At 36.7% G+C, this 14,560-nt stretch overlaps 1 protein-coding gene across 4 annotated transcripts; it reads left to right on the forward strand.

The window, feature by feature from the left end:
* Nucleotides 1–9,840: 9,840 nt before the first annotated feature.
* Nucleotides 9,841–13,603, forward strand: LOC121204547 (uncharacterized protein At5g41620). 4 transcript variants are annotated; one of them, XM_041074553.1, is made up of 3 exons: nucleotides 9,848–10,369; nucleotides 11,272–11,420; nucleotides 11,797–13,603. In XM_041074553.1, exon 3 carries the CDS (start codon nucleotides 11,997–11,999, stop codon nucleotides 13,344–13,346), a length of 1,350 nt encoding a protein of 449 aa, XP_040930487.1. In that variant the 5' UTR covers nucleotides 9,848–10,369; nucleotides 11,272–11,420; nucleotides 11,797–11,996; the 3' UTR covers nucleotides 13,347–13,603. The 4 variants fall into 4 exon arrangements, with proteins under 4 accessions (XP_040930485.1, XP_040930487.1, XP_040930486.1 ...); XM_041074552.1 differs by having other exon boundaries at nucleotides 11,823–13,603; XM_041074551.1 differs by lacking the exon at nucleotides 11,272–11,420 and having other exon boundaries at nucleotides 9,841–10,369; nucleotides 11,823–13,603.
* The last annotated feature ends 957 nt before the right edge of the window (nucleotides 13,604–14,560 follow it).

Here is a 14,560-nt window from a genome sequence, read left to right on the forward strand (position 1 = left end):
GGTTTTAAATGAAATGGTTTTCCCTGAACAATCACTCAGTTAAAGTGTGGCAATGGTTGTGTGCATGTCTAGGAATGGATCCGTGGAGAGCTTGGTACTTAAGCAGTCCAATAGACTCACCTCCTCTTTTCCGGCATCCTACCTGATGCACAGCTTCCATTCACTTTAATCTATAATGAAAAATACTCTTTAAACACTAAGAAAGATTTTAGATAAAACATGAATTTTATGGCAACGCTTCAATGTGACATGCTGGGTTTGGCCGTAATGTCTGGGCCGGGTTTGGGGTGTTACAATACCATAGAATATGGCATGCAGGGCCTTAGCGTTTGCATTTGCAACTTTTTCTTTTTTAGTTGTCCATTCTATTTCAGGCTTAGGAACCTTTCCAATATCTAAACCAACAATAAGAGCTTGCCAACTAGTGAGATAATATCTCCATCCCTTTTCATCGACAAACTTAATTTAGGCTTCTATTCTAGCATTCCAATAGAGATAGTTACCATTCTCAAGCATAATGGGCAAGTAATTGAAGAACCTTCCATTTAAAAAAAAAAAAGCAACACCGGGATTCACCACTAGGTACGTTAAGTGCATGCTTTGATACTAATTGTTGCTACCTTAAGTTGCTTGTTTGCTTAAAATAACAAATGTAATGGAAGTGCTAGACTGCAGTGGCAACTACGGCTTGGCACTGCTAAAATTTGTGCAAACAAAATAGAAATAACACCAAGGTTTGTTTATGTCATTTGATTTCCCTGTGTCTACGAAGCGTAGCTTAGTGAGTAATTCCACTATTTTTATCGCAAATACAATAAGTGATTCACACTCTCTAACTCCCTAAGTATAAAGATCTCACCTTTGTACTTAAAACTAGAATACTTACCTCTAAATCCTCCCCTGGGTAGTAAACACTCAATAATGTTTACAATAAGTTTACACCCTCTCACAAAAAAATTCCTTAATAAACATATTAGAATGTACTGAATAATCTCTCATACAAAACCTATACAAGCCTCTAAGCATATATTGATTTTAGTTTGCTAACATAGAGTCTATGTGAATACAAAGTAACTTCTTGAAAATAACTATTACATTAATAACAACCAAAGTAGAATCAATCAAAGATATGCTCTCCAAAATTAGCAACACTTTCTTGATCAAATCTCCATATTACAAGGACTTTATTGATTCACATGAATCCAATCCAATCTTCAAATGTCAAGGATTGATTTCCAAAGATGTACTAAAGTATCTTTAATATTAAAACATATAACTAGGTCCAAAGATTTTCTTCATTAATTTGTCAAACCAAATCAAACAAGTTTTAAACCACCTTACTAATAGTCTACAGTTAGCACTACCGAGTGTCACTCGGAACTCTTAGCTCATTTAGCCTCAACAATTTCTTTAAGACAAATAGTTTATAAAATACAAAACATTTTGGTTTTTTAATTAAAATATCTCAACAACCTGTGGCTTCTTTGAGTTCTTGAAGACTTTGTTTCTTAAGTTCATAAGAATTCATGTTTTTTGGTGTCCATTGGATCTATTATTTTAGGTCAGAAATGTTTCGACTACCACAACAGTAATTATATGTATAAAGACTTGCCATATTAAGTTTTACTCTTTTATGTACCTTGTTCATGCCTAAAAAGCCGAAGTATTGTACCAAGGTCTCACCTTGCTCCCTGTTAAAACTAACCTCGATAATGACAATAGAAACAATCGCGAAACAATAAGAAAAGAAAAATAAAACACAAAGATTTTATATGGAAAACTCTTTTGGGAAAAACCACAAGCAGATGAGAAGAAAATTCACTAATGTTAAAAATCGAGTGATTATATAAGAGGAGTTTTGACTACATCTATTTAAAGGTTGAAAAACCTTATTATAATCAATGACAAATAGAAGAAGTGTAATTCTATACGGATTCTACTAGTACAGCATGGTCCGTACCGTGGAGGCCTCTATCCCTCGCACCCCTGGTCGGGGATTTGTTGAGCTACGGCCTCGAGCCTTCAGCCCTTGACCTTAAGCCTTACACAGATCTCGCGTCACATAACTAATGAATATTTTTGTATAATCATTCTTATTTAATAAGAATTCGTGTCACATAACTCAAACACTCTCACTAATCGGAGTGAGCCCTAATATTCATTTGTTCAATGTAGGTTTATTAGCCCTTTGAGGCATTATCTTGTACACGACTGAGATCTCGACTACTTTTTGAATTCATGCCCTCGTTCACCTTTGTAAAACACGTTGATCATCATCTGCTATGATAGAATTCTTGAATAGATTCTTTTAAAACTAAAATGAGAGTTACTCACAAGATGAACATTTATCACACCTTTTTTAATCAGCTCAATCTAACTTATATACAAATGATCCTCAACTGCTATTAACAATATATCAACCCTGTAACTGCCTAACAACTCAGTTAACCACACTCATGCATTATTTAGATATTATAACATTCACCTAGCTTCTTCAAGAGAGACAACCCGAAGCAACTGACGAAAACGAACAAACAACGACGCAGACAACGATTTAGTAAGAATATCGGCCACTTGATCACAACCAGGCACTTCACCAACAACCAACTCTCCACTAGCCACCTTTTTCCTGACAAAAAACAGATCAAGTTCTACATGTTTAAACTTGGAGTGCAGAACCGGGTTAGCTGCAACTGCTACCGCACTCGAATTATCACACCATATTGTCGGAGTATCAGCTGATCGTAGTTTTAATTCTGTTAACAAAGAGACTAGCCAAGCAACATCACTGGTGGCGGCTGCTAGACTACGATACTCAGCCTCTGGTAGACTATGATACTCAGCCTCTGCTGTAGATCGAGAAACAACTTGTTGTTTCTTAGAGCACCAAGAGATAGGTGTGTGACCAAAGTACACACAGTATCCCGTAGTAGATCGACGGTCATCAAAATCAAGACCCCAATTGGCATCGGCATAACCAACCAAAGACAGACGCTCAGAACGATGAAAGACCAAACCATGAGAAAGAGTACTACGTAAATATCGAAGAATACGTTTCAATGCTACCATGTGTAGATTAGTGGGAGCATGCATAAACTGACACACTCGATTAACAGCATAGGCAATATCAGGTCGAGTTAAAACAATATACTGAAGAGCACCAGAAATACTACGATATTCAGTTGGATCAGCAAGATATTCACCCTCATCCTTAGATAGCATGGAAGAGCTTACCATCGGGGTGTGAACACTTTTGGCATTAGACAGAGAACTCCGCTTAAGAAGGTCCTGAATGTACTTTTGCTGACATAAATGAATACTGCCGGAGGAACAACGACTAAATTCAATTCCTAGAAAATAATGGAGATCACCCATATCTTTTAGAGCAAACTTGTTGTGAAGTTGCTGAACAAAGCAATTGATTTCGTCAGATGAACTGCCAGTGATAACAATATCATCCACATATACAAGAACATACAGAGTGTGGTTAGAAGAAGTCTGAACAAACAACGAAGCATCTGATTTCGAAAGCGTAAAACCAGTGGAAACAAGAAACTATTTTAATTTGTCAAACCAGGCACGAGGGGCTTGTCGTAGGACATATAAAGCTTTAGTCAAATGACACACCAACTTTTCACCATTGGAACCATGTTGTTCAAACCCCAGAGGTTGCTGCATATACACATCATCAGTCAGATCACCATTCAGAAAGGCATTATTGACATTAACTTGTCGAAGAGGCCAACCCTGGGTTACAGCAATGGATAGGATGACTCGAATGGTAGCAAGTTTGACAACCGGATTGAACGTCTCTTTAAAATCACAGCCAGGCACCTGTGAACAGCCCTTGGCCACTAACCGTGCCTTTCGACGATTAATCGTCCCGTCAGGATTTTTCTTTATCTTCAACAGCCACTTGCAACCAATTGCTTTCCTACCAGGAGGAAGAGAACACAGCTCCCATGTAGAGTTAGCTATTAACGCATCAAACTCAGCTTGAACAGCAACACGCCAGTCTGGATGAATAAGAGCTTCCTCAACAGAACTGGGTTCAACCTCAACACTATCTACACACAAAACCTTGGGTTTAAAAACACCAGCCTTAGACCGAGTCACCATAGCATGAGTATTAGTGGTAGGAACAGCAGGAACAGGAACAGGCTCAAGAGACGCAGGAGAACTAGTGATAGGAGGAACATCCATCTCTCGACCAACAGTCCCTGAGACATCAAACAAATTGCCAGTATGCTGTTGAGAATCACTTCTCATAGCAGAGGAATCAGGTGAAGTAGATTCACCAGTAGGACTATCAATTGATACCCCAGTTGCAGGCGAAGGACACACATGAGTATCCCTAGTGACAAAAGACGGCACAACTGGAACACGTGACAGAGTACTCCGAGATGATGGATCCATAGAAGACGCAAGTGGAAACAAAAATCGACTTTCATCAAACACAACATGCCTGGAAATGACGATCTTTCCATCTGGTGTTAAACAAAAATAACCCTTATGACGCGCACTATATCCCAGAAACGTAGATGGTTGAGAGCGAAATTCAAGCTTATGTTTAACAAATGGACGTAAGAATGGAAAACAACAGCAACCAAACACTCTAAGATGATCATAAGCCGCGTCGCGACCAAACAAACTCTGATACGGGAGCATCCTTTCAACACATGAGTGGGCAAACGATTAATAATATGTACTGCACTACAGAATGCATAACCCCAGTACTGCATTGGTAAATGAGCCTGAGCCAGAAGAGTAAGACCCATTTCCACAATATGTCGGTGTTTACGTTCAGCGACACCATTCTGTTTAGAAGTGTGAGGGCACGAAACACGATGAAGAATTCCCTGACTAGCAAGAATAGATGAAAAGGCACGAAACTCACCGCCCCAATCACTTTGAAACTTCTTAATGCTCTTCTCGAATTGAGTGAGAACCATCCTTTGAAACTGACCAAAACACTCTACTGCTTGAGATTTACGACTTATCAGATAAACCCAGGTAAAGCGACTCTTCATGTCAATAAAAGAAACATAATACAAATTCCCTTCACACGGAACAGCAGCTGGGCCCCACAAATCAGAAACAACCAATTCAAAGGAATCAACATACTCAGTATTAGAATGAGAAAACGGTAATTTATGAGATTTTCCTTGTTGACATGCCACACACACATTATCAAGATGACTTTTATTTATAATAATCTGACATTTATCTAGAACAGCCTTTACAATATTAGAAGTAGGATGTCCTAGTCTCTTATGCCACAGAGTAAAAACATCATCAGGTGAAGAAGAACCTTGAACAACTGTACTATGAACAGACGGGGGCAAATCACTCGAATCCGCTGAGAATTGATATAGCCCATCACGAACTAGGCCCCGCATTAAGATTTCCTGTGTCTGGATGTCCTTAATCACACAATACGAGGGGTGAAACTCAAAAAACACATTGTTATCCGTAGCAAACTTAGAGACAGATAATAAATTTTCCGAATACTTGGCACACATAACACATTTGATAGATGTAATAATTTTTTTCCGTAGGAATAGTTGTACTCCCAATAGACGAAATTTTAGTAGAGACCCCATTACCCATCAAAAGAGAAGAAGTACCTGTATACGGAGTGGAGCCTTGTAAATCCGAAGCATTGCGGCACACGTGATGAGTAGCCCCCGAATCGGGGCACCAGGACGTGCTTCCTAATGGAACAAAGGAATCATTAGACTGAAAACTAGAGTCATACGCTGTAGCATCAGAATAATCAGACGCATGCAACTCAGGAAGCCTGGGAGGAAACCCAACAAATTGAGACGAATCATACGGACACGAGTCAACAATGAAAACACGAGCACGGGGTTTCGTTCGCCACGGAGCTTCATGAACAGTCTGCCAAGATCTGTCAACACCAACACAATTAGCAGAAGGTCCAGGCACGTATTGGCTATCAGTTGATCTAGACCGAACTGACCCACTAAGCCCACGTGACCGAGATGCCACATTACCAAACGGTCGGCCCAAGGAAGCATCACCAACATGTGGGCCAACTTCAACCTCATGCCCATAAGGCGTAGATTTAATATTCGGTGCAGCATTATCATGCTGTCCATTTCCATTTACAAAAATGGATTAGGTGCATGGGGCCCACGTGGAGCATAATTTTCTATCTCAAAATTTGGCCAACTATAAGGCCTCCAATTTTGACCGTGAAGACCCCAATTTTGACTAAAACCATTGTTTCCAATTCGATCACCACGCGCCCAGTCGTTCTCATTTGTTCCAGGAATAAAACTACCTCGCCGTGCTACCGGTGGCTCGAGGGGCGACGACTCATCGCGATTATATCTATAGTAGCAACGCTGTGCAAGATGACCATAACGGCTGCAAATTTGACACTGAATGCGGGAGTGAAAAGAGAGTCCACGACCACGAGCTGTAGATCGTCCTCCACGAAACGAACCAGCCGACATCTGATCCACCGACTGAAGCGGAGGTCCTTCCACAATATTCGCGGCCATCAACACATCTTGAGCAGACTGAAGTTGACGAGCTTCACATTCAAGCAAAGCATCGACAATACGTTGGAACGATAACGGGCCCGTCGAAAGAGATACAGATGAGACAACGGCATCAAACTCAGAGGAGAGGCCAGCAAGAAGGACCGCCGTCCGTTCGGCCTCCAAGATCTGAGATCCAGAAGCTGCAAGAAGGGCGCACAAGCTCGTGATTTTATTAACATAAGATCTGATAGAGAGGCTACCTTTCCGGAGAGAATGAAGTTCATGACGCAGCTGAGACTGCTTTGTGCTTGAATCGGCCGCAAAGAGATTATTCGCCACGAGCCAAAAGTCACGAGCAGTGCGAACATCCATGAAGGAGGACAAGAATGGAGAACTGATCGTAGATAAAAGCCAGGAGGTAAGTAGGCTGTCTTGTTGATCAAACACCGAAGCCGACGGATTAACAACAAGACTGTCATCAGGAGATTGAATGAATCTCGCTGGAGCCGTCAACGATCCATCAAGGAGACCGAACAGACCGTAGCCGCGAAGAATGAGCCGGATCTGTTGTTGCCATTGAACGAACGACGTTTCATCAAGCTTAATAACCTCATGATGAGGGAAGGATGTCACCACTCGTTCACCAATAAAAGCCGAACCAGTAGGGTCAACAGATTCAGAATCGGCAGAATGCGTGGTAGTCATGGCCAAGAATCACCTAGCGACTGATACCATGATAGAATTCTTGAATAGATTCTTTTAAAACTAAAATGAGAGTTACTCACAAGATGAACATTTATCACACCTTTTTTAATCAGCTCAATCTAACTTATATACAAATGATCCTCAACTGCTATTAACAATATACCAACCCTGTAACTGCCTAACAACTCAGTTAACCACACTCATGCATTATTTAGATATTATAACATGCTACAATCATTCTTTCTATATGAAATGGCAACAAAAAATCATAGCGTTAAAAAAGAGTTCGATGCTACAATAGTTTTAGCCAACACGTGAAATCCCTCGTGCATTAGGATCTGTCTTTTTGCTGTCTTTGCATTTAAAAAAATGCAAGCCACTTCATACTGCACGTGCTTTCTCCATTAAAAAATTTAGAAATTTTTTTTTAATTTATGTTCAGAATATTCGAATAGTTGTGCCTTCCTTTTAATGAACCTTCTGTGAACAAATAAAAATGCTACAAGCTTACCGCTGGTTTTACGTATTTTTGTTAGGCTTAGTTTTAAAATTATTTTTTAAGAGTGTTTTTCATCTAAAAAGATATTTTTTAATAAAAATTAAAATTTTTTATTTTTATTTTTGAAATAAAAAATATATTACAAAAGCATTTTTTCAACTAAAACCACTTATAAAAAATTTAAAAACATTTTATTTAACAATACTTTTATCTTAAAAAAATATTTTTTTCCCCAAATTTCTTGTTAGCGCTTAGTCCACCTTATGTTCTTAAGGCACTGCGTGGTAATCATAGTGGAGTTGCCTGGAGTAGATTAATTCCTTTGCAATTTTCTGGTTTGTTACATGATAAAACACAACTAATGAATATTTTTGTCATTCAATTTTATAAGAAAAAGTATTTTAACTTTTCATTAATTTTTTATTTATTTTAGTTATTAAAATTATATTTGTTTTCAAATCAGTTAAGATAAAAAAAATTAAATTTGTTAACTTAACTAATGTGACAATCTAAATATATATTTTGTAGATGACATGTAGTATTTAATTAATATTTTAAAATTTTAAAATTTTAAAAACATTTTTTATAATTATAATAATTTTTAATTTTTATAAATATTTTTTATAATTTTTTTGAATTATAAATTTTAAAAAATAAACTAAATGTTGACATGTTATTCATATGTATGTAACATTAACAAAATTAAAAACATTAAATTTTGTTATTATTTTAAAGTGATTTGACAAAAAAATTTAAGAACTAAAAAATAAAAATTTAAATTAAAAATTAAAATAATATTTTTATAAAATTGGAGGCAAATTATATCATTATACTTAAAAAAATCTCAAAAAGTATATATGTATCATGTTTACATGTATATGAAAAATAAATGATTCAACAGATCTATTGTAATGTTTGTTTAAAAAATCTATTTACATGTATATATATGTATCGTACTTTGTATTTTATACAAACTGAAATAAATATTTTTTTTGTCGAAACTGGAATAAATATAAATTATTAAATATTTTTTAAATAGTTATATAATATTTATTTTAGCATATGCATGAAACACATTGAAATAGATCTAAAATCATAAGATGCAAAAGAATCGGGGTTCTGAAATGCCCTTCTAATGTAAGAGGTTTTAAATAAATATGAGATATTAGAATTTCCAAACAAAATCGTGTCCAATTCCAATGCTTTTCATAAGTGTAAGAAACCCCAACACGACAAGGAAGGTAAAGTATCCTTAGCAAAGCTCAATAGCTAATCACTAATCGCCACCTACCACTTCGCTTTGGCTCCTTATTGCCCCAGTGCCGGACGTGCCAGTCCTAGAAAAACATCCTATTTCCCTATAAAAGTAGGAGGGGAATAAAGACAACTTTTTTATTTAGAGTATTATTTTGGTTTTGGTTAGTTGGATGCATCGGATCATTGTATTCGAGAGTATTATTAACACATTAAGCCCCACCTTGCGCTCCTCGTTATCTTTCTTAACACACATAATACTCCACTATAATAATAGACTTTTTTTGGTTAAAATGCTACTTTATTACTGTAAATATAATAATTCTACTGTAAACGCGACCAAGATCTTGTGAGTAAACAACAATGACATTTCTTGGTTTAATAAGAGTTGGTCACTGTAACAATCCCCTTCATAATTGAAAATATTAGTAAGAAAAACCGTGATTGATGGTTAGATTGGATGGTAGACATTGTTTTTTCCTAAACCTATTTCAGTAAGTAACCACCCTAATCAAAGGTTCTTTTATTACTTTCACAGCTCCCTTAGCTTGGTGCAATCACAAAGCGTATTGCTTGACAGGTAATCCACCTTTTTTTTTTTTTAATGAAATTCTTCGAGATCACATAATTTATATGGGATGGATTTGTTTTGAAATAGCGGAAATCAAATCTCTTATTTAAAAATAATTTTTCGCATAAAACCTTAACTTGAAACATCGAATTTTTTTGCCAAACGATTTAATACATCCAATTCACTACCCTCCAACATTTTCTTGTTCATAATCAATCAGTGTGTTATTCACTTGCAAGGTGGAGGCAGAACCCAAAAGCAGTTTAGATATAAATAAGAAAAGACAGAATATCCACAGCAAAGAGCCATATTAAATTTCAGACTAGAACCTAGACCCCATGGCCATGTGGGGCCGGGGGAAGTGAAAAAGAATAGAAGAAAAGAAAAGAAAATAGTTGTATTTAATTCTTATTTAAAACCCTTTTGAAGGCTTGGGAGAAAGAAAGAAAAGGACAGATGAAAAGAGAAGAAAAAGGTTGAGAATTGGGAGCAGAAAAGAAGCAAAATTTGTGTGAAAAGTTGAGTAGGAGGGTATTATTGGTAGGGTATAGGAAAGGAAGGGGCCCCACTACTCCACTCCTCTCTTGGAGACTTCATCATAACACCACCACCCCTCCCCCTCCTGCCGCTGTTTCTGCAAGAAAGCTAGCTGCTTCACTCTGGGAGTTTCACCAATTTCTTCATCCTTCTCAACCTAAAATGCATAGAGGTGCTAACAACACTAATGGCCGCTACCATCAACGCCATCACAACAACCTTTTCAAGGACAAGGGCATTGATTTTTCTCATTTCTTGGCTGATCCTTGCCCCAGTTCTGTTCCTGACCAGGTATTTCCTTTTTTTGTTTTATATTTCTGTTTATGCACTAGTAGTGTCAGTGTATTTTTTTTACTTATATGTTAATTTTCTTTGAAGGATATTTTATCTGTTAGTTGGTGAGATGGGTTTTGATTGGTTTGGAACTTTGGGTGTGGTAAATGAGACTTGTTTTCCCATCTAACCACATGCTTTGTGATGCTTACAGTTTATGTTAATAGGGCTACGTTTTTGCTTTTATATTATTGGTCTTGGTTGTTTGATTATTCTCCTGCATAATTTGTTGCTTTGTTTTCCCGTTTATAGAGTGTGTTTTTTAGTTTGATTATTTGCTTTGAATGCCCTCTTGTTTATTATTTAGTCGTTTATTATTGGAAAGATTGCTTTGTCAAGCGTTCTATTCAGTTCAAAACCTAGTGGGGCTTTGTATATGATTAAACATGAACAAGTTCAAGGTTTTCCTGGAAAAGAATGGAGAGTTTCTCTTAGTCTTCTACTTTCATCTCTGTAATTGGTTTTTTCATTAGTGATTCTGATTGATCCAGTTTACAACTTAGTTCTTAGCAGGATCTTAGAATCATCATTAAATGCTGGCATTTTAATTTGTTATATACTAACTTGTTCTGTCTGCTAAATTAATATTATCGAAAAAACAAAGCATACAATTGTCTATTAATAGCATAAATCCGTTGGTGTTTGATGCAGTTATTTGGTAGTTGGATGCTGCTTCATGTTTGATTGTAATTAGTCTTAAGCTTGAAACTTTTTGAAGGAATAGGCCATTGAGTATTTCTTGTACCCTAATGAGGACCAAAAGCCATTGAATTGATAATTATTACTTAAAAAACTCAACAATGAATGAAGTATTAGTTGATTTAATTCAGTTTTTTTTGGCTTCAACACAATGTCTTCAGCCACTTCTGTAAGAATGAAGATATAGAGTTACCAGGGGTGGAAGGAATGCAAGATGTACTATCTGGGGAATAAATATGGAATAGGAAAGATGATTTTTTCCTCTCTGTAATTGGTACTTCAACTGAAACTTCCTGGAATTTGAGTTCGGGTAAGAAAGATTGTTACAAGTCCTGCTTAGCTTAAGCCATGACCAAGTGGATTCATATCAGTTATGGGCTTATAGCCTGACTTTGATTTATGTTTCTGTCTCAAATTTAACTCTTTTTGAGTTAGGTTCTAAGTTGATAAATGTCATGGTTGGGCATTTCTGATATAATTATTATTACTTATGTTTTATTCTTGCCATAGCATGCTTGTTTTAAAAAAGCATTTCAGAGTTTGTTTAAGATGAAAATCTTTATGAATAAATTCGGACCATCTTCAACTTCACACTGATTTGCTTTTTGTGTTATTATGTTAAATATCAATTTCATGGTTTGATTATTAGGTCTTTCCCATTTAATTTTCACTTCTGATCCATCCAGAGATTTGAGATGCCCCACTTTTTCAGGTGGCACCTTATAATCCTGCAGTCACCCCTAGCAGTTCGTTCGATTTTAGGGGAAGGGTTGGTGAGTCACATTATAATCTCAAAACGTCTACAGAGCTGTTAAAAGTACTGAATCGGATTTGGAGCCTGGAAGAACAACATGTGTCGAATATCTCATTGATAAAAGCATTGAAGATGGAACTAGATCATGCTCGTGTTAGGATTAAGGAGTTACTGCAAGATCAACAAGCAGATCGACATGAAATTGATGATTTGATGAAGCAGATTGCTGAAGACAAACTAGCTAGGAAGAGTAAGGAGCAAGATCGGATTCACGCTGCTGTACGGTCTGTGAGGGATGAACTAGAAGATGAAAGAAAGTTAAGAAAACGTTCAGAGAGTCTACACAGGAAGTTAGCTCGGGAAGTATCTGACATAAAAGTTTCTCTGTCTAATGCCTTGAAAGACCTTGAAAGAGAAAGGAAATCAAGGAAGCTGTTGGAAGATCTTTGTGATGAGTTTGCAAAGGGAATAAAAAGCTATGAACGTGAGGTGCATGGTCTTAGACAGAAATCTGATGAAGATTGGGCTGGAGCAGCTGACTGTGATCGTATGATTCTTCATATATCTGAATCTTGGCTTGATGAGCGAATGCAGATCAAGCTGGAAGAAGCTCAGTCTGGTTTCGATGAACAGAAGTCAATGATAGACAAATTAGGCTTTGAGATAGAGACTTTCCTTCAAGCTAAACGGATCAGTACTTCTGTTTCTAAGCGTTCTAATTATTTATCACGAAAGGATTGCAGGAAGTCGCTTGAATCTGTACCTCTAAATGAAGCAGTTAGTGCACCTAAAGATGTTTGTGATGAGGAAGATTCTGCCAGCAGTGATTCGAATTGTTTTGAGCTGAATAAGCCAAACAATGTTGACCTCAAATCAGATAAAGATGTAGCTCTAAATGGTGATCTTGAAGAAACAATAAAATCAAATCATGCAGAGAAAAAACCTCCATCTCACGAGAAGAGTAAAACTCGGCACCCATCCAGTTTACAAGCGAAGTTAGAAGAAAAGATGGCCAGAGCTATGTGCAACGGAAATAAAAAATCTCAATTGGCCGATTCAGCACAGGAAGATACTGTTATAGGGAACACCACTGAAATAACAGTGTCACAAAAGTTTGAAAACGATGAAGCCACCCAATATGGCAGCGAGGGAAGAAAAAATAAGCTTGATGAGATACATGGATTGAGCTCAAATTATGTACTGGATAACTTAATAAGAAATCACATGGCACTGTCGGAAGGTGGGAATATAAATCCTGAAAATGACTGTGGTGAGGCTTCCTGTAGTTTCCCGGCATGGAAGAACCAGCTGAGTCCAGTGCGGCAATGGATGACAAAATTCACATCCCCTGACTTAGATGAATCAGAGTCTTCAACAAAGCTACCTCCAGGAACGAAGGAGAACACTTTGAAGGCCAAGCTTCTTGAAGCAAGGTCCAAAGGGCCACGTTCACGTTTAAAAATATTCAAGGGTAAGTCATAGAATAATCAGCTGATGATTAAAGCTCGCTGGATTGGCTGCTTCTGCATGTGTTGCTTGCAGTGCGGATTTATGTTATGTGAATCCGCATGTTGCTATGTCATGATCTTCGGTCATCTGTAATTCTTGGATTCTTTGTATGTCTGTATATTGAAGTAATATCACACAACATAGTCACGAATCAGATGAAATTAACTAAAGGGTCGTTTGGCTAAAATTATATTTTGGGTGAAATAAACATAAATAGGTGTTTGGCTGCATGCATTTTTGCACAGGCACACAGTTTGCTATGTGTCATGTCTCCCCAATTGATGTTGCGACAAAGAACAAAGTAAATCAACAATAGTATTTAAAGAGCACAAAATAAGGAGTGAAATCTTATATTTTAATGCAGTTTGCTCAATGAATGATTCTATTTAATAATGGATTTAAAACTCTGGTAATTAAAGTCTTTATCACTCACCTTAAATAACTCACTTACAACAAGGTTTACTTTTCAAATAACACAAATAAAATAGTGCAAAAATTCAAAGAAAAGATAAACAAATAGTCGGCTAAAAACATTCCTACAAGCACACAATAGGTGATAATGTAGCTGTATGCAGATTTATGCTCTACGAAACATACCGGCAGATTCGTAATCGATATTACGGATTAACAAAGAAAGTCTACTCATCTCAATCAAATAAACAGATCTGGTGAATCGTCATAACTTGCATCCATCTTATATTATCAATTAGCACATGCGTAATGACTTATTCCTAATATCACACTCCAAAATTAGGCCTAAAAGTTTTGAGGGTAAAATGAGAATTTTAGCTCTAGTGAGCTTAGGAATTTCGTTAGCATGGTATTTGGAAATGTTTTTGTCTATCTCATTTTGGAAATTAAAACAATTTTTGAAAATAATGTTCAAAATGCTTTCAATTTTGAAATAAGGACTGATTTGTAAAAATTTTTGAATTATAAGTTTTTAAAAGGTAATTAAACCAAATTTTAATTTTCACCCTATTTTCCCCTTTCATCCTTATAAAATTCAGTTAGTCTCTTCTCTTTATATTTTCGCTTTGCCGTCCATTGCATTCCAAAGCTCCTCTTATTTAACTTTGATTCCCAAACTTAATTCCTTAGATTTCTATCATTCACCTAGCCATAAATCTCCATAGTATTTCAAGAAAAACATCCAAGAACACCATAGATTTCTCCATTGTTGAATT

This window comes from Gossypium hirsutum, chromosome A08 (assembly GCF_007990345.1).
Source record: "Gossypium hirsutum isolate 1008001.06 chromosome A08, Gossypium_hirsutum_v2.1, whole genome shotgun sequence".
Lineage (NCBI taxonomy): Eukaryota > Viridiplantae > Streptophyta > Magnoliopsida > Malvales > Malvaceae > Gossypium > Gossypium hirsutum.